Consider the following 17,828-nt stretch of genomic DNA (forward strand, 5'->3'; position numbering starts at 1 on the left):
ACATGAGGTCGGAAAGCTAAAGTGAAGACAATTTACAAGTGCCACCCCTGGCCTTCAGGTGTTCTCCAAGGCCTCAGAATTTTCAGCTCATCAGGTAAGCCGCGCAGCCCTCTTGCCCCTGGACGGGGCCCTGGAGTGCAGGACCTAACGCCGCGCTGGACAAATCAGCAGCATCTCCTCCCCCCTCGCCCCGCCCCTTTCCCCCTGCGCCTTTCTGCTTTGGTGGAGGCTGCGGCAGCTGTAAATCCTCGGCTCTGATCCAAGATACAGATTCCAGGTTGGTGAGCAAATCCGTTTTCTGGCCAGCCACCGCTGTCGCCACTAGTACTCAGAGGTTGACGCGCCCTACAGGTTGGTTGGGAGGTTCGCGGGTGGAGGCAGGGTGAGGGAGACCTCTGCAGTTTTGAGTTGACTCAAGTTCAGGACGAGAGTACGGAAGAGGCACCTTTGGAGCTGGGAGTAGCCTGTGTAAAGCTAGTGATAATGAAACCCAGATTCTGGAAGCTGAAGGATGTAGGGGAGGCAGCTCTGAAAGTTTTGATAGGGAATGATGGCAGACCCGGCGGCTGGTGTGGATCCAGAGGTCAGCAGCCCTTCCCCCCATCTCCAGCCTTTCTGCTCCAGGAAGTGAGCACCGTTTATCCTACCGTCCCCCCCACCCCCACCCCCACCCCACCCCGCCCCAGGAGGCCCTGACTCCTCCCAGAGGGAGCTGGGAGATGAGCCTTCCGCATTCAGTCTGTGCAAAGGCCGGGCTGGCCCGAGAGCCCTGCGTTTCACCTTAGGAAGCAGGGCCGTGCGCGGTTGAGTTCAAGAAAAAAGACCAAAGGAGTGAGCGCTCTCAGTTGCTCAGAATCTATGTAAAACTCCTTGGTTTGCTCAGAGGAGCTTTGACCACATGGAGCCTCACATCTGGAGTCTCCGTGTGCCGGTCACCTGGAGATGTATGCCATCTGTGGCTGGGCCACTTACTGTCACTTGAAGTGACAGGGCGGTGAAAGAAATGGGGTCCCTTCCCTTTAGGAGCTCATGATACAGATAATTTATCTTTTCATCCTCACTGCGAATGAGCTCAGCGAGATCAGGAACAACATTTAATCTGTCAATCAATGAAGACAGAGAGTGTGGTTAGGAGCGTGGGTGCTGCGAACAGAGTGCCTGGGTTCCAACTCTGCCTCTGACACTTAGACGCTGGCTGCGTACCCCGCACCTGTTGTTTGAGCTCTTTGAGCTTCAGTTTCTTCCATCTATAAAATGGACAGAGTGATATTTATATTATAGAGTTTTGGTGAGGCTTAAGTAAGGCAGAAGTTTAAACACACAGGAGAGTGCCTGAAAAAATAGTAAATACTCAAATTATTAAGTCATTATTATGGACAAACTCAATGCCTACCTTAAAAAATGCAAAATCAAAACAATTTTTGAAACAATAGAGTAGGGAATAAAATACATAAAAATGCACTATGATAAAGGAGACTATGACTCCTTCTGACATCTCAACAAGTTAAAATACAGCAGGGTTTAAACGATTAGGAATTACAAGTGGAATATCACAAATGCAGAAAAAAATGGTTAGAATTTTATTATCTAAGCTAAAAAAAGACACTCGGTTAATGGATTATCTAACACTCAGGGAGAAGAAAACCTGTGCAGGACAATATTTTAAGAATTTGGAAAGTTATTAAATCATTATAAGTTTTGAATGCATGAGGTAGTGATTTTTTGAAGTTTAAAAAAAATGTAAATTATGTTCCAAATCAAATATTTATCGAGTGCTTCCTGCAAAAGGGTAAAAAAAAATTATTTCCTCAGCACAATCTCAACTCATTTATGAGTGTAGTTGCCACCTGCTTAGATTTTTACCCTGTTTTCACTAGAACTCCCAGCTCGGGGGCAGTCCCACCCATTTTATTTCTAACTTTCAGTCTGAGCCCCAGCCTGGACTAGTGTTATTCTGAAAGCCCTTTCAATATCTAATTGTGAGCTTTCATTCTAAAAGATGCTTCAGATCTACATATCAGTCCATTCTTTGGCCTTCCCCACCCACCCTCCCCCTTTTCTATTTTGCACCCTAAATTGCATTTACCTGGGAAGAAGGCTCCTGTATTTAAGGCAATGCTTCTGAGGCCTTAATGTGCATACGAATTACCTGAGATCTTATTAAAGCGCAGATACTGAATTGGTCTTGGTGAGGCCTAGAGATTCTGCATAAAGAGCTCCACTGGATGCCATTGAGGCTAGTTAGCAGACCACACGGCCTTTTTATGGCATCTGCTTCTGATTTAACTGGCACTAGTGGTGAATTTGGCCTCTTTCATTTGCTAATTTGATCTTCAAGGTTCTTCCCCTTAAGGTCTGGTATCTGCACTCCTCACACAGCCAGACTTATCTTTCTGCCACCCACACTGCTCTTGAGATGTGGCCTTAGTCAGGGACTCTGTTGGCTTTTCTTGTGTCCTCTAGGCTGCGATCAGGAGTAGCTAGTGGTCAAGCCCCTGCTGGCATGTGGGCAGGGCTACGCAAACCCTCTCTAACTGAATGTTAGCTGACTCTGTTCCCCGCCTTCCTTTTCCCAGCCTTAACTTTATACTCTTTAACAAGAGACATCAACTCTTACATAATCTTTTCTGTTCAAGATTCTTTCTCTGCCTTGAATATCTCAAGCAGAGCATTAGATGGAAAAGTAATAGAGAAATATAATAGAGCCACATATATAATTTAAATTTTTCTATTGGCCTTATTAAAATGTTAGAAGAAACAGATGAAATTGATTTTAATATGTTTATCTCCATGCTTCCAAAATATATTTAGAACATGTAATCAATGTAAAAAATCCATTAATGAAATGTTTTAGATTATTTTTTCTTACCAAATCTTTGAAATCCGGTGTGTGTTTTATACTTAAAACATCTCATTTCCAACTAGCCACATTTCAAGTGCTCAGTAGCCACCTGTGGCTACCATATTTGACAACACAGTTATTACTTGTGCTTAGAAGATCAAAAAACCAAGCCTCATTTATTCTCATTGCATTTCTTCTATTTTGTTTTTGTTAGCTCTAATGAGTTATCATTTACATTTAATAAGTTAGCAATTTTAAGCATACAATTCCGTGAGTTTTGACTTGTATATAGTTGTCCAAACAGCACTATCATGATATATATAGGGGATTTCTGTCACCTCCCAAATTTTTTTGTGTCCCTTTGCAATTCATCCCCTTCTCTCCCTGGGCCCTGGTATCCACTAATCTGATCTCAAATAGTAGTGTTTTGTCTTTTTTAGTATTTCGTATAAATGGAATCATACAGCAACTTATCCTTGCTGTCTAGCTTCTTTCACTTTGCATAGTGCTTTTGAGATTTATTTTGTTGTATATATCAGTACATCCATTTTCTTGGTTGGTAATATTCATTGAGATCATGTTTTCAGCTCACGCGATCCCCAGCAATGCCCTGTACTCACCCTGCTCATCTATGCTGTATCTCACAGACTGTTTTCTTAGTCTGGGACACTTTCTCAGGCCCTTTCTCCTGTAAGGGCTTCTTGTTACTGGGAGGCAATTTGATATTTTTTATCCTACCACGCACTCAGGAGGGGAAAATTGGTGACAGTTACAGGACCTATTACTAGACTCAATGGTCCATCACTTGGGGTGCATAGCCAGTGGACACACCAAGTACTTTTGATTAAAGTAGAAGCATTTCTTACTTGTGACCAGTAAGGAGACAGAGAGATAGCTCTCAAAGTACTGTCTTTCCGAACAGCTGGATCAGGGAAGTTTTATGTCTGGGGTACATGCGTGTTCATTCAGGGGCAGGCGTGATCTTCCATGTAGTACGGGTTTCTCTAGGTTGCCAAAAACTGCAAGCAAGCAGGTGCTTGGTTGTTTGCTTATACTGTGATAGCTTGTTGATTGGAATGCACTGTAACCTTTTTGAAACATCTGGTGTTTGGAACTTTATGCAACTTAATGGTTAGTTTCTGCAAAACAAAGCACACCTTCGTTTAACCCCATCCCTTCCCTACTGCTGCCTAGCTGACAGACCTTGTGTTCTTTAATTATGCCCACACTGACCAAGCTGTACATCAGTGTACATCTGCCTTTGCAAGGGGGCCAAAGAAACACTATGGAATTATATCTGCTCTCAGTCACCCTGTGGCCCATCCTGTACACAAGGGTCACAGCTGGGATCAGGGGTAGTGAGCCTCCAACTAGGCAGTGCATTTGTCAGCTGGCTCTTCTTTTTTTTTTTTTTTTTTTTTTCCATTTTTAAAATGTCTTTTCATCTCTCCTTAAAGCTTTCATATATTAAAATTGTACATTTGTAGCAAGTATTACTATCAAACTCCACTCATTGGGCCAGAGCTGGCTCTTCTTTGGTGGCCCAAACTAGACTCCAGCTAGGCAAACGGAGCATATGGCTTCCAATGAGTAATTCAATTCTGGAGTAGTAAAAATAAATAAATAAGTAATCTTAAATGTCTTTACAAAATTATGTGATTTAAGATTGACATATATACACTAATATGTATAAAATAGATAACTAATAAGAACCTGCTGTATAAAAAGTAAATAAATAAAATAAAATTCAGAAAAAAAATTATGTGATTTAAGACAACAGTAATATAATTTAATGACTGAAAACTTTCAAGAATGAGAATAAGATGTTTTTCAGTGGGCACATACATATTAATTCAGCCCAGACAAAAAATAAAGTTAGGGTTAGTTCCAGCATCTTTAGTTGTCTTGTCAGAGAAGCTACTAGCTTTCTTAACTGACCCTTATTTATGCCAGGCACACAGAAACTACTGGGTGAGGTCCAGCGTTCTCACATTGTCCTTAAATGCCATCTTATTAAATCTTGTTACGAATTGAGGTAGTGGATTTTTCTCCTAGGTCCAAAACAAGGAAGAAGATATGAAAGGGGGTGAGAAAGTGATGCCTTCATTCTTATACAGATATTTATATAGAGCTATTCATCCCCCAGACTCTGCTGTATCCCTATTTCTGGTAAAAATACCGAAGAGGCTCTTCTCCTCATGGTAAGAGGGCAGAGCACTGAAGGACTGAAGCACAATGACAGTATAAATGTAGTGACAACTAGTTTTTATTGAGACTTTTCTACACATTGGCTCAGATAATTTATCACAAGCGTGCTATAAGGGAGGACTTGTTATCGGCAATACACAAAACATTAAACCACATCTCAGATCAGGAATTACCCCAGTGTTCCAGAACTAGAGACAGATAAATTCAGGATTCAGACCTGTGTCTGTGTTACTCCCGTGTCAGGGCCTTCTCTTCTCACCTCACCCTGCCAGGGCAAGGGAAGCAGCCTGGGTCCTGGGGATGTGCCACCAGGAAAGAAGCAGAACAGGGCTGGAGAAGGAGCCTACACATAGCTTAGGAAGAGCTGTAGGATGCCTTCAAATGCCAGGAAGAAGGGGACGATCATGCTGAATCAGTGCAGCCCAAAAAATGAGACGAGCACCAGTCAGGAGGTGGGTAGAAAGAAGCTGAGCCACTTTGTGACCTGAGCACCGTTGCAGGTGGTGTGGGGGGCATAAAGGAAACATTCTCTTCCTTTAAGGACCAGACAACAACCTGAGGTTTGAATTTGCATAAAACTAGATTATAACCTTTACTTTGTCACTTATTCATTCTGAGACCGGTGGTAATTGAATACCTTTTAAAGAAGTTCACTTTTCACATTTGTAAAATAGGTGTTATTAAACGTATCTGGTAGAGTTATTGTGGGATTGGATTATATCAATATACTACCTGTAAAGAGTTCAGCCATTACCTCACATAAAAAGCGATCAGAAGATGGTCTCTGATTATTTTCTACCTTCCACTGTTCCTTGAAACAAATACCTGCATGCCTATATACTTGCTTGCATTAATGATGATTGTCTTTGCTATGTGTTCAAAAATGGATGTGTTTCTTGCTCGAAGTCTGAATGGTACACCTCCTCGTAGAGTATATATTTCATTCACCGTTATCTCCCCATACCAACTATAGCACTGTGCTTGACGCTTAGATCCTCTCCCACAGCATGCCTTGTGTAAAAGCTGTGGGGTTGGGACAGCTCTGAACCAGAAGTCACAAGATAGCCTCTGCCTCTTATTTTCCTCTCATAAATTTTTTTTTTAATTGAGATATAGTTCACACACCATAAAATTCATCCTTTAAAGGTATACAATTTGTTTTTTTGGAAAAATCACAAAGTTTTTCAACTAGCACCACTATCTAATTCCAGAATATTTTCATCACCCCCAAAAGAGACCCCAGACTCATTAGCAGTTATTTCCCATTCCCTCTCCCACCAACTCTTGACAACCTACTTTCCATGTCTATAGGTTTGCCTTCTCTAGATATTTCCTGTAAATGGAGTTATACAGTGTGTAATCTTTTGTATCTGACTTCACTCACTTAGCATAATGTTTTCAAGGCTCAATCTTGTTATAACATGTGTTGATACTTCATTCCTCTTTTTCCTCCATTTTTATACTTTTCTCCTATTAGCGATTCTGCAATACTTTCCCCAAATGCTATAAGACCTCTTTGTCCCAACCATTCCACCTGCATACCTCTGCCTCAGGTCTTTTTTCTGTGAACTCTCGCTGGAACATATGTGGCCTCTACTCTCCCACTGTCCCCTCTCTCCCCCTGACACGGGCACCTTAAGACTCCTGTCAGAGTTTTGGACAGGCCTGGTGAAATCTCTTCTCCCAAAGCACCAGGTCTGTGCCTGACTTTGACCACCATCACCACTGTCTTTGGTTAAAGTTATGAGGTTTGAGGACAGAGCTTTGAACTAGGACTCTGGACATGATAGGTTTTGCCAACTCTACGTTTATTTATTTTTTTTTCTGGTTTAAACTAGTTTAATGAAACAATAATGTCAAGAAACATTTATTGAGCATATACTATATTCAGAGGATTGTCCTGGGTCCTCCAGGAGATACAGTGATAACAGATACATAGTCCAGATACATAGTTCTCAGGGGCTCTCAATCTGAAGGTAGATACACATGAAAACATCTAACCATAACACCAGACAGAATGAATCAGGGGCAGTAGCTGAGGGACAACTAGTAGATATAGTAAACATCCATTGTTTCACCTGCCCCACTGTCCCTTCTCTTCTCACAAGTCTCTTGGTTTTCTTTGGGCTACCCCTTTCACTCTCAGTTCACAGTAGAGCTGATTCAACCTCCATGTCCAGGTTTCTTTACCTGTAAAATGGGTATACTGACCCTACCTCGAAGCATAATTTTTTTTTGAATTTTTGAATTTTATTTTATTTATTTTTTTATACAGCAGGTTCTTATTAGAACACATCTACGATTTTATAAGATGTGTGATTTTATAAAGTCACTTACTGTCTCTCTTTATCAAGAGGCTAAAAATACTCTTATTTATTCAGAGTTTTCCTATGAGAGATAAAGAAAACAGGGGAATATGATTTCTAAATCACAACTGGTTACACAAGTGTTAATTGTAAAGATATAACATCACCTTATTGTGGTCATTTTTGTTTCTTTGGGTCTTTTTGGGAAGGTGACCATGAGAGATGAAAGGGCTCTGTGAAGAGCTGTTAGAAGGTAGACGTGTCATCACAATAAATGATACTTTTGATCTTGGAGATTAGATCCTGGAGAACAATGCCAGCACCGTGTGAAAGAGAGGCGAAGGAGCTCATGAGAAAGGTCTAATCATCTATGGAGGGATGAGGAGGTTCTAGAGTTTTCTTCATCAAAAGTTGAGGACCTGTGTGTTGGACGCTGAGCTAGTTCAATAATGAACAAAAGCAGTCTCTGATCTCATGGAGCTTATATTCCAGTGGGAGGATTCAGGCAATTAAAGATCCATATTAGGTGGTGATAAGAAGGAAAATCACGCAGGTAAGTATATTGAGAGTGATGGTGTGGGTGGCCATGCCTTAGCTAGGCTTGACAGAGCAAACTCTTCTGATAAAACATGTAAGGAGAGAGTTGAATGAAGTCAGAGAGTCATGCAGATACCAGGGTGAAGGGGCTTCCTTGCAGCAGGAACAGCAAGTGCAAGAATCCTGAGGCAGCAGCATGTTCTGGTGCTTTGAACATTGAGGTTGTGTTTTGGTGGGCTGAGAAAAGGTTAAACAGACAGTGGCCTACCCAAGGCCACTTCTCTCCAGCACATCATTATCCCTTCATCCAGTAGGAGTAAAAGGAAACCGTGAGCATTGCTCTAATGAGAGTGCAAATTGCTGTCTAATGTGAGCAGGGGCAAAGAACATGTTTGAAGTTAGAATGAGAAGCTCTTGTTACCCCAGGTGCTTGACCTGTTTATCCAGAACAGTCAGCCTGCCTTTGTCTGCCTCATTTCTTACCCTGAACCCTTTCTTTTTGGCCATCTACCCAGGATTCTATACACAAGAAACACCTTAGAAGCCAGGACTGGGCAGGCAGGAGCCAGGAGAGTGGCTACAATGACTTCAGCAGTCCTGGTGGACATCCAGGATGAAGTGACCTGCCCCATCTGCCTGGAGCTCCTGACAGAACCCCTGAGCATAGACTGTGGACACAGCTTCTGCCAAGCCTGCATCACGGGGAATAGCAAGGAGTTGGGTATTGGCCAAGAAGAAGAGAGCAGCTGTCCTGTGTGCCAGACCAGCTACCAGCCTGGGAACCTGCGGCCCAATCGGCACCTGGCCAACATAGCGGAGAGGCTCAGGGAGGTGGTGTTGGGCTTGGGGAAGCAGCTGAAGGTGATTCTTTGTGCGCACCATGGAGAGAAACTCCAGCTCTTCTGTAAGGAGGATGGGAAGCTCATTTGCTGGCTGTGCGAGAGGTCCCAGGAGCACCGTGGCCACCACACGTTCCTCATGGAGGAGGTTGCCCAGGAGTACCAGGTGGGAGCCCAGATGGAGGGAAGGCAGGTGGGAACAGACTCCTTGGTAGATTATTAACTTTTCTTTATGCTCTAATCTAATTTCTTTGTAGTCTGCCTATTTATGTAGAGGATGAACCTAGAAAAAGCCCCTCTGGCCAATAGCAGAGACTTTAGCTCTTTCTCACTGCTCATGATTGGCTCTGCATGAGTAGAGGACGCTGCTCGGGGCCAGTAGGGGGCGGGGCAGATTGAGTTCAGGGGATATGTTGGCAGTGAGAGTGAAGGACTTAAAGTGGTTCATGGTCAGCTTCTCTCCCCTGGAGAAAAGAGAATCAGCCTATTCCCAGTGGTTTCTATCCCCTGTTTATAAAAGATAACTTTGACCTTCTCAGTGTTTCATTCCAGGACAGGCATCTCCTGAGGTCAGTGTAATAATCTCTCCCCCGTTCATTCCATGTCTCCGCACTGAAACGATTTGACACTTGATCCTGCTTGACTTGATGTGTTTCTTCCAGGAGAAGTTCCAGGAGTCTCTGAAGAAGCTGAGGCAAGAGCAGCAGGAAGCTGAGAAACTAACAGCTGTTATCAGAGAGAAGAGGGCATCCTGGAAGGTAAGAGAGGTTCTTCCGAAGGTGTCCTGGGACGGGGATCAGGGAGCCAAGGGCAAAGGGGACCTAGTTCTGTCTGTTCCCTGATTTAGCTAGAAGAGCTTCCCTTTGCCTCGTCCTTCACTGCAACCCTTCCAAACAAGGGCATTGTTCTTGGTGCAGAGCCAGGGAGAGAGAAGGGGGAGTTAGAAAATGAACATATCAAAGGGAATCTAGGTTTTTGAAGACAATCATGGGAGAGGAACCATGGCCATTGGCAGCCCTTAATTCCTGATTCTGGACCTTGTTCTATAGTTTCGAGCTCTGAAAGTTGGAAAAATAGGTCAGGCACAGGCCAATCTCAATATTGAAAACTGGAAGGGGAGGCTGATGGTGAGTCCTGAGAGGCCAGAGAGGCTGCTTGGAATCTAAATCTCACCTAGGAATCAAAGTCTCTATCTCAGAAGCCTAGATAAGACAGCCTGGGGCCAATGGTCTGGGAAGAGCTGAAGGGAGAATAGGAGAAAAGGGCAGGTTCTGCAGGACTTACTCCCTCATTTGCTCATTCCCCTCCCAGTGAGACCCGCCAGGAAAACAGTGCAGAGCCTGCCTCCCCAACCCCTTATACAGGAGACCCTCAGCTCTGCAGACTAGCAGCCTCTTTCTCTTCCATGTTCCTGAAGAGTCAGATGGAACCTGAGAGACACAGGATCCAGAAGCAGTTTGATCAGTTGAGGAGCATCCTGGACAGAGAGGAGAAGCGGCAGCTGAAGAAGCTGGAGGAGGAGGAGAGGAAGGGGCTGAGCATCATAGCAGAAGCCGAGGGTGAGCTGATGCAGCAGAGCCAGTCCCTGAAAGAGCTCATCTCAGACCTGGAGCGCCGGTGTCAGGGGTCAACAACGGAGCTGCTGCAGGTAGGAATCGCAAAGGAGCCCGAGGTCTGACAGTCAAGGCAAAGAGAGACTAACTTTCCTTCCCTTCTGAGGTGGGACTCCTTATCTTGGTGGGGGAAAGAAAAAAATTTCCTTTGACCCTGTAGTGCCTCTTCCCTATTAAACAGTTCAAAGTTCATGGATAAAGCATAGGATAATTAAAAGTACAAATGCTAAAGGAATGTCTCATTTTTATTTCTTATGTATAAAGGATAGTCCAAAAGTTCATTTGATACAATGTAAAAGATTGAGTGATGTTTTACTGCAGCATTTCTCAATCTTGGTACTATTGACCTTTTGGGCTAGAAAATTCTTTGCTGTGAGGGGCTGCCCCGTGCATTGTAGGATGTTTAGCAGCACCCCTGGCCTCTACCCTCTAGATGCCAGTAGCCTCCCACTAGCTGTGACAACAGAAAAACCCTCCAGACATTGCCAAGTGACCCTGGGGAGAACTTATCCTCCCGCCCCCTGTTGAGAATCACTGGCCATTAGGTACCTGTTGTCTCTGATGCCGTGTTGGGATTGGTCAGGTTCTTTTCACTCAGCTTAGTCACAGGCAAACACATACCAAACTCAAGTACTTAGAGATTTTTTATGTAATTCCCAGCCCTTCTTTGCTTCACTTTCTTCTCTAGGGCAGAATCATTGAACATGTTGTAATAGAAGTTTGAACAGGACTTTTGAGGCACAAACAATGAGCTCTGGTCTGTGCGTGTATGTGGATTGGGAGGGTGCAAGCTGTCAAATCCCAAGAGATTTGATGGAGAGATTTGAACTGAGGTTGAAATCTGAGCAGCTGTTGGCTTCATAGAGTGAATAGTGTGACTATTAAGTTGAAACAGGATGTACCTTGTGACATTCTGGAACCTTCAGGCTCTTCCTTATTTTCTGTTTGCTTTCTTGCTTTCCTCTTGCTCCCTTTCCTGGTGGAATAATAATTTCTTTACTTATACTTGGGCCCTAGTATTGGGGTCATGGGGTAGTTATTTTCCACCTGTTGGAGCTTTTCCTCATTCACCGCTTCTGGTTTCACATCTTCAGTTTATTCTTCTTGCTTTTTTCTTCATCTTTGATGTTGGGTTGCCCTAATGCTTGCTCCTTCCCCCACTTGTTCTAGCCGCTTTACAAGTCTCTTCAAACTGGAAAAATTGCTTCATAAGTGCAAGTGGATCATCAATTTATATAATAGCTAGTCCAGGCACCTGTCTAGACTCTTCTACCCACTAGTTAGTATGACTGCCCAATGGTCATTTTAACTAGAGTGTTATCTCACAGTCAGTTTTTCCAGAACTTGCTCATCACAGACCCTTCCTCCTTCTCTTTTTCATATCTGTTTGACATTGTTACCATTAAGATTTGACAGCTGGATGCAAGCCTGCAGCTTTCAAGTTTCAAAATGTGAACCCTGAGAATAAAGCTAAGAGGAAGAGGCATGAAGTGTCACCCTGATTTGATCATTTGAGTTCCTTATTACAAGTACGCCTTAAGATTGATACAATCCTGCATCCACTTCTACCACTTTACATATGCAAGCCAGTTTGAGTTGTGTTTTTGTCAAATACAACCAAAAATAGCTCCAATACCATGAAAATAGTTATTCCTGTGTTACATAGATCAAACCATTGGCCTTTTCTTCTGCTGCATTGAGGTGTATAGAGCAGAAGTTAGGAAGACCAATTCGGAGGCCATGAGATAATTCTACTCAATTGAGGCGGGCAGTGGCAGTGATGATGGTAAAGAACAGTAAGGGTGTGAAATGCACTGGCTTGGTCTAAGATGGGATGGCAGGTAGTTCTTAGGACAGTACTTTGTCTACATTTGGTGACTGGATGGTGGGATCATTGAGGAAGATGGAAGATAACAGAAGAGACCTCATGGTTGCAGGAAAGGGAAGTTTTCTTTCAGATATCTTGAATTTGTGGTGCCCGTGGCTTATGTGCTGGGGTATATAAAAGAGATGTAAGCAGAAGTACAGATTTAGGAATCATCAACACATGTGTGTGTTGAAATCAAGAAAAATACACAGAGTCAGCAAAGGTAGCACAGAGGGTTAGGGGAGGTGGAATCTGAGAAACAACCACATTTATGGCCCTTGTGTCCTCAGCAACCAGAATGTGAGCATCTCGAGGACAGAAATTAGGACTTAGTCATATGAGAGCATCTAGAAGCAGGCACAGTGCCTGGCAAATAAAAGATGAGGTACATATATAACACCACACACACACACACACACACACACACACACACACACGCACATACTGTTGTAAAAATAAAGGTACTAATGAATGAAGTGAATCATTTCCTGACATCCCTACATAGGGTCTCAGGGAGAGTCTGCTTTGAGTTCTTATCTCTACTTTGTGGCCTCCATATTGGATCATCTCTAGCTCTATCATCATGGGGTGGTGGGAGTGGGATGAGGGACATGGATGAGGCTGTAGTAGAGGACAAGGCCTATTACCCTTGACTTAACCTGTCTCTTTCTTTCCTAGGATGTGAGTGGTGTCGCAAAAAGGTATGTGTAGAACATGACGTGGTTCCCTTGGGTTGACAAAAGACTCCTGTACCCATAGAGTTATCTTGTGGTCAGTGGGAAAGGAAAACAAAAATCACAAAGCAGGGAAGATTTAGGACTGTGGTGTCTTGAGTTGCTTTTCATGAGAATTTGGGGTCCCCCAAAGTAAAGGGAATGACTTGGTTTCTATGGTAGGAGAATTTGAGCGCCAGAAGGTCACAAATTGGGACAGTAGTGTTCTTAAGAATCAAGGATTACCGTATCACTGACTCCCCACGTACCTCGTGAGGGAACTCCTTTTCCGCAAACCTCTGTACCTGCTTTCCAGTCTTGATTCTAGTAGTTCATAGCTACCTCAAAATACACAGGGATTTTCTTTGCCCACATACTTTATCAGAGGGAAATTTCCCGTTTGCTTTTTTTTCCAAGGTCCAGAAATCAGCTCTTGGGACAGCTGCTTAAATTTCCCTTTCCCCCTTGGCTTTGGAACAGGCCATGCCTTGCTACCTAGTTCTCCTCAGACTTCCATTTTTCTCAATTCCAGTAAAAACATAGACCTGAGGTCTTGAAAAGAGTGGCTTTGGCCCTGGAACAAAAACATGTTCTCTTCTCTATCACCTACTCTAGAATTTCATTCATCAAGGTGACCCCTAAAGTAGCCCACATACCTGGTACCTTGAAGCGCCTCACGAACACATGACCTATGGAGCCTGTTGTCCCTTCAGAAGTCTTTATTCTCAGTTTGGAGGTGAGGACGTTTCCTTTCTCCGACTGGCGTAACGTTCCCAGAGACCGAGAATCCTAAGAGGCTGTTCTGAAGGTCTTTCTCCCTAGGCCTCTGCAAGACCTTGAGACCTAAATCACAGACTCTTCTAAGGGAGCCCTTCACCTGATACTCTGAAAGCCCTAGCAGCAGGTCCTGATGTCCTGCCTGTCAACACAGATACCTGTAGACCCTCTAAGAGGGCGCTGACATTTTAAGTATTTTGTATCTTTTTTAGAGGTAGCAAAGGATTTCCCAGCCATTATTTTATTTAATATTATACAGTCTCTAGGATGCAGAGAAAGAAGGGAAAATTATTGTATTTTACAAAACAACAACAAACCAAACAAAGAAACAAAAATGAGGCTTTGAGGGATAAATCCTATTAACTTTTTTTTAAATTGATGTATATATAGTTGATTTGCAAGAGTATATTAGTTTCAGGTGTACAACATAGTGATTCAATACTTTTATAGATTATACTCCATTTAAAGTTATTATAAAATATTGGCTATATTCCCTGTTCTGTACAAAAGATATATTCACCCCAGTATTCATCGCAGCACTATTTATGATAGCCAAGATGTGGAAGTGACCTAAGTGTCCCTCAACAGATGAATAGATAAAGAAGATGTGGTATATATATATACAGAGAGAGAGAGAGAGAGAGATACTACACGGCCAATAAAAAGAGAATGAAAATCTTATCAGTGTGTACACAGATGGTGAGAAGCTAGTTTTTAGTCCAGTTCTTCTGGCTCCTATGCCAGAGGTCTTTGCAGAATGATGCTAATTTTCTTCAAGAAAGAGTGTTGAAGTTCACCAATGGGCCTGGGAGATGAAGGAGACAGGTGCTAGAGACACCCAAGGTTAGCAGTGTTGAAGATTCATAGTGTCTGTTCTCTCTAGGAGTGAGTTCTGGACCCTGAAGAAGCCAGAAGCTCTCCCCACCAAGCTGCAGAGTATGTTTCGAGCCCCAGATCTGAAAAAGATGCTGCGAGTGTTTAGAGGTGAGGAGTTTCAGGGAACAGCGTTTGGATGAGGGATCATGGTAGTATAGGAAATAAAAACAATGAAGGGTATGGTTGGTATCTGGGAATAGTGTCAGAGAGAGAGATCAGAGAGGGAGGGACACAATGTGCTGAAGAAGATGCAGGTCATACTGAAGGGGGAATGAAATGGCCAGTTCACATCCTTATAGAATACCCTGCCACACCTCTCAGCCAAGTAAGGGAGAGACAGCAGACCTGAGACTGATGGTTCTATATAATGTGATTGACTCTTTATCATTGCAGAGCTGACAGATGTCCAGAGCTACTGGGGTGAGTAGAAACTGTGGCCTCTTTGAGCTGACATGTTCTTATCCTTGCCAGACATACCCACACACACTCTCAGGTATGAGGTATTGCTGTTTCCCCCCAGCCCCCCACCACCTGCTCCAATTCCTCCCACCCATATCCTGCGCTTCCTCTTCTCAGAGTCATAAGACCCACATACCCATTCTCATCTGCTGATGCTGTACCTTTCTCCCACAGTGGACGTGACTCTGAATCCACACACGGCTAATTTAAATCTCGTCCTGTCCAAGAACCGGAGGCAGGTGAGATTTGTGGGCGCTCAGCTGTCTGGGTCTCATCTGGAAGAGCATTATGGCTGTGGTGTCCTGGGCTCTCGGCACTTCTCCTCAGGAAAGCATTACTGGGAGGTGGACGTGGCCAAGAAGACTGACTGGATCCTGGGTGTGTGCAGTGATTCAATGGGACCTACGTTATCTTTCAACCAGTTTGCGAACAATCGGAACGTTTACTCCCGATACCAGCCTCAAAGTGGATACTGGGTGATTGGGTTACATCATAAGCACGAATACAGAGCCTACGAGGAATCGTCCACCTCCTTGCTCCTCTCCATGATGGTGCCCCCTCGCCGAATTGGGGTGTTCTTAGACTATGAGGCCGGCACGGTCTCCTTTTACAATGTCACCAACCACGGCTTCCCCATCTACACCTTCTCTAAGTATTACTTTCCTACCACCCTTTGTCCGTATTTTAATCCTTGCAACTGTGCAGTCCCGATGACCCTGCGTCGCCCAAGCTCTTGAACTTTCTGCTGTTCCCACCATCTGAGCCGTACCCTCTACTCCAAGGCTCTACTGCATCTCAGTTTCTCCTTTCTTACCTCCGATTTTCCTGTGTTCTCACTCCTTTCCTGTTGAACATTTACTCAGTGCTAGAGTTGAGTGACCCAGTGGTGACTGAACATCCTTGACAGATTAATTACAGATCTGGAGATGGGTGAGGGGTAGCTGTCAACATTTTTCCTTTTTTTTTTTTTTAAAGAAAGAATTGGAAAATTTTATTCGAGGCAAATTTGAGGATTATAACCTGGGAAGAGCATCTCAGAAAGCTCAGAACTGTTCCCTCAACATTTTACCATTAAGCATGGTATTTGGTGGAGATTTTCCTTTGTTGATGTATGGAATCAAATTTAGGAAATTCTCTTCTATTAATTTGATGTCAGTTTTTGTACTGAGTGATTGAATTTCAACATATATTGTCGCTGTAATTATTAAGATAATCACACGTCATTTTTATTCTGTTCTTGGAATACATTGATTTATTTCCATTTTTAAATCTAACACAGATTTCTGGAATAAACCACTATTATTCTTCATATGCAATACTGGATTTGTTTTTGCTCATACGTTGTTTAGGTTTTGTTTTTATCTCTGTTTATGAAAGAAATTGACCTGTAATTTTAACATTCTTGTAACATCCTTGTCAGGTTTTATAAAATGCAATACATGGGCAAGGAAATTGCTGTTTTTTTGTGTAAGTATATATAGGATTGAGTGCTAAAATCCATTATAATGTTAATTTGGGTGGCTTTAAATTCAGTTTTAAAAAAAGATTCTAACTTCAGTTTTCACTACAAACTTCATGGATCTTAAAAATCTAAGGTAGTAATTGAAAAAAAAAATTCTCAACACACTGAAGTAAAAACAGGGGAGAAGAGGAAAATGATCAATCCAATACAGATTTTTCTGTCAGAATGGGAGGAAAATGTAAAAAGAAAATAATCAATATGAAGCACTTTTAGGAAGAGAATGATTTCTTCTAGCTTCTCCGTACCTCCTTTTCTTTATGATCAAACATGAACAGCTTGTGCATGAGCGCTTTGCCTTTGGGAGAAGGATGCTATATGCTTTTTGAGCTAACTGTAAAAGAAATTATGATGAGGGGGCTGTAAGGATGGAATGAATATCAAGGAGTTGAATATCAAGATCTGGCTGTCCACTATGATAGCCAAGGGGCTCCGGTGGCTGTTGAACACTTCAGACATGCCTAGTCTGAATTGAGATGTGCCGTACATATAAAATACACACCAAATTTTGAAGACTTAGTTCAAAATATAATGTAAAATATCTTATTAATAATTTTCATATTATAGATTGTAGTGATGATACCCTGATATTGGATTAACTAAAATATATATTTACCTGTTGCATTTGACTTTTTTGATGTAGATACTAGAAATTTAAAATTTAAATTTAAAATTTTAAATTACATGTGTGGCTCCCATTACATTTCTATTGGACAGTTCTTCCTGTAATGCAGTTTTTATCCCCAAGGGGGCCCTAGTGTAAGGCAGATATGTTTATTTCTTCAGGGACTCGTGACCCCTCCGAGGCATATTTATAGCAGAAGGTAGTGGCGGAGAGAATTGGATCTCAACCTACCTAGAAATTTACAATTTGGAAGATTGTAGGAAGGGTTCATAGCCAGAGAATATGCCATACTGCCTAGTCTGGTCCCTGTTTTTGGCCCTCGGTCTGTTGGACACTTGACATTCCTTCATGGTTTGAGTTCATCCTTGGGGCTCAGCTCTGGTGTCTGTGGTGAGATTAAGTAAAGGATATAGTAAAAGCCCAGTACTGGTTTGGTCTAGGATAGGGTTTCATTTGGGAGATTAGAGGCCAGATGCATACTCTTCACCTTGATTTGCATTTCAATTGGGAGAAATATGAAAGGAGATAGAACAGGCAAACCCGGGTTCATGCAGCTGGTGGATTTGGGGGGATGAGAGATGATGGTAAAAGAGAATCTGTCTGAGTAATTGCTCCCTTCCCACTTATTTTTTCATATAATAAATCCC

The 17,828-nt window shown here is 42.8% G+C and overlaps 1 protein-coding gene across 1 annotated transcript; it reads left to right on the forward strand.

The window, feature by feature from the left end:
- The first annotated feature begins 99 nt into the window (after nt 1–99).
- LOC309637233 (tripartite motif-containing protein 6-like) lies at nt 100–17,074 on the forward strand. The gene is made up of 8 exons (XM_082411483.1): nt 100–277; nt 8,409–8,898; nt 9,395–9,490; nt 10,150–10,380; nt 12,891–12,897; nt 14,570–14,686; nt 14,972–14,998; nt 15,212–17,074. Exons 2-8 carry the CDS (start codon nt 8,476–8,478, stop codon nt 15,772–15,774), a joined length of 1,464 nt encoding a protein of 487 aa, XP_082267609.1. The 5' UTR covers nt 100–277; nt 8,409–8,475; the 3' UTR covers nt 15,775–17,074.
- The last annotated feature ends 754 nt before the right edge of the window (nt 17,075–17,828 follow it).

Source organism: Balaenoptera physalus (assembly GCF_965194825.1).
Source record: "Balaenoptera physalus genome assembly, chromosome: 10".
Lineage (NCBI taxonomy): Eukaryota > Metazoa > Chordata > Mammalia > Artiodactyla > Balaenopteridae > Balaenoptera > Balaenoptera physalus.

What these genes read in the sequence shown, in the direction of transcription:
- LOC309637233 (XM_082411483.1), top strand. Translation starts at nt 8,476, where the DNA reads ATGACTTCAGCAGTCCTGGTGGACATCCAGGATGAAGTGACCTGCCCC. An exon ending in GATGCTGCGAGTGTTTAGAG is followed by an intron (nt 14,687 to 14,971) that starts GTGAGGAGTTTC and finishes TTATCATTGCAG; the next exon opens with AGCTGACAGATGTCCAGAGC. An exon ending in AGATGTCCAGAGCTACTGGG is followed by an intron (nt 14,999 to 15,211) that starts GTGAGTAGAAAC and finishes TTTCTCCCACAG; the next exon opens with TGGACGTGACTCTGAATCCA.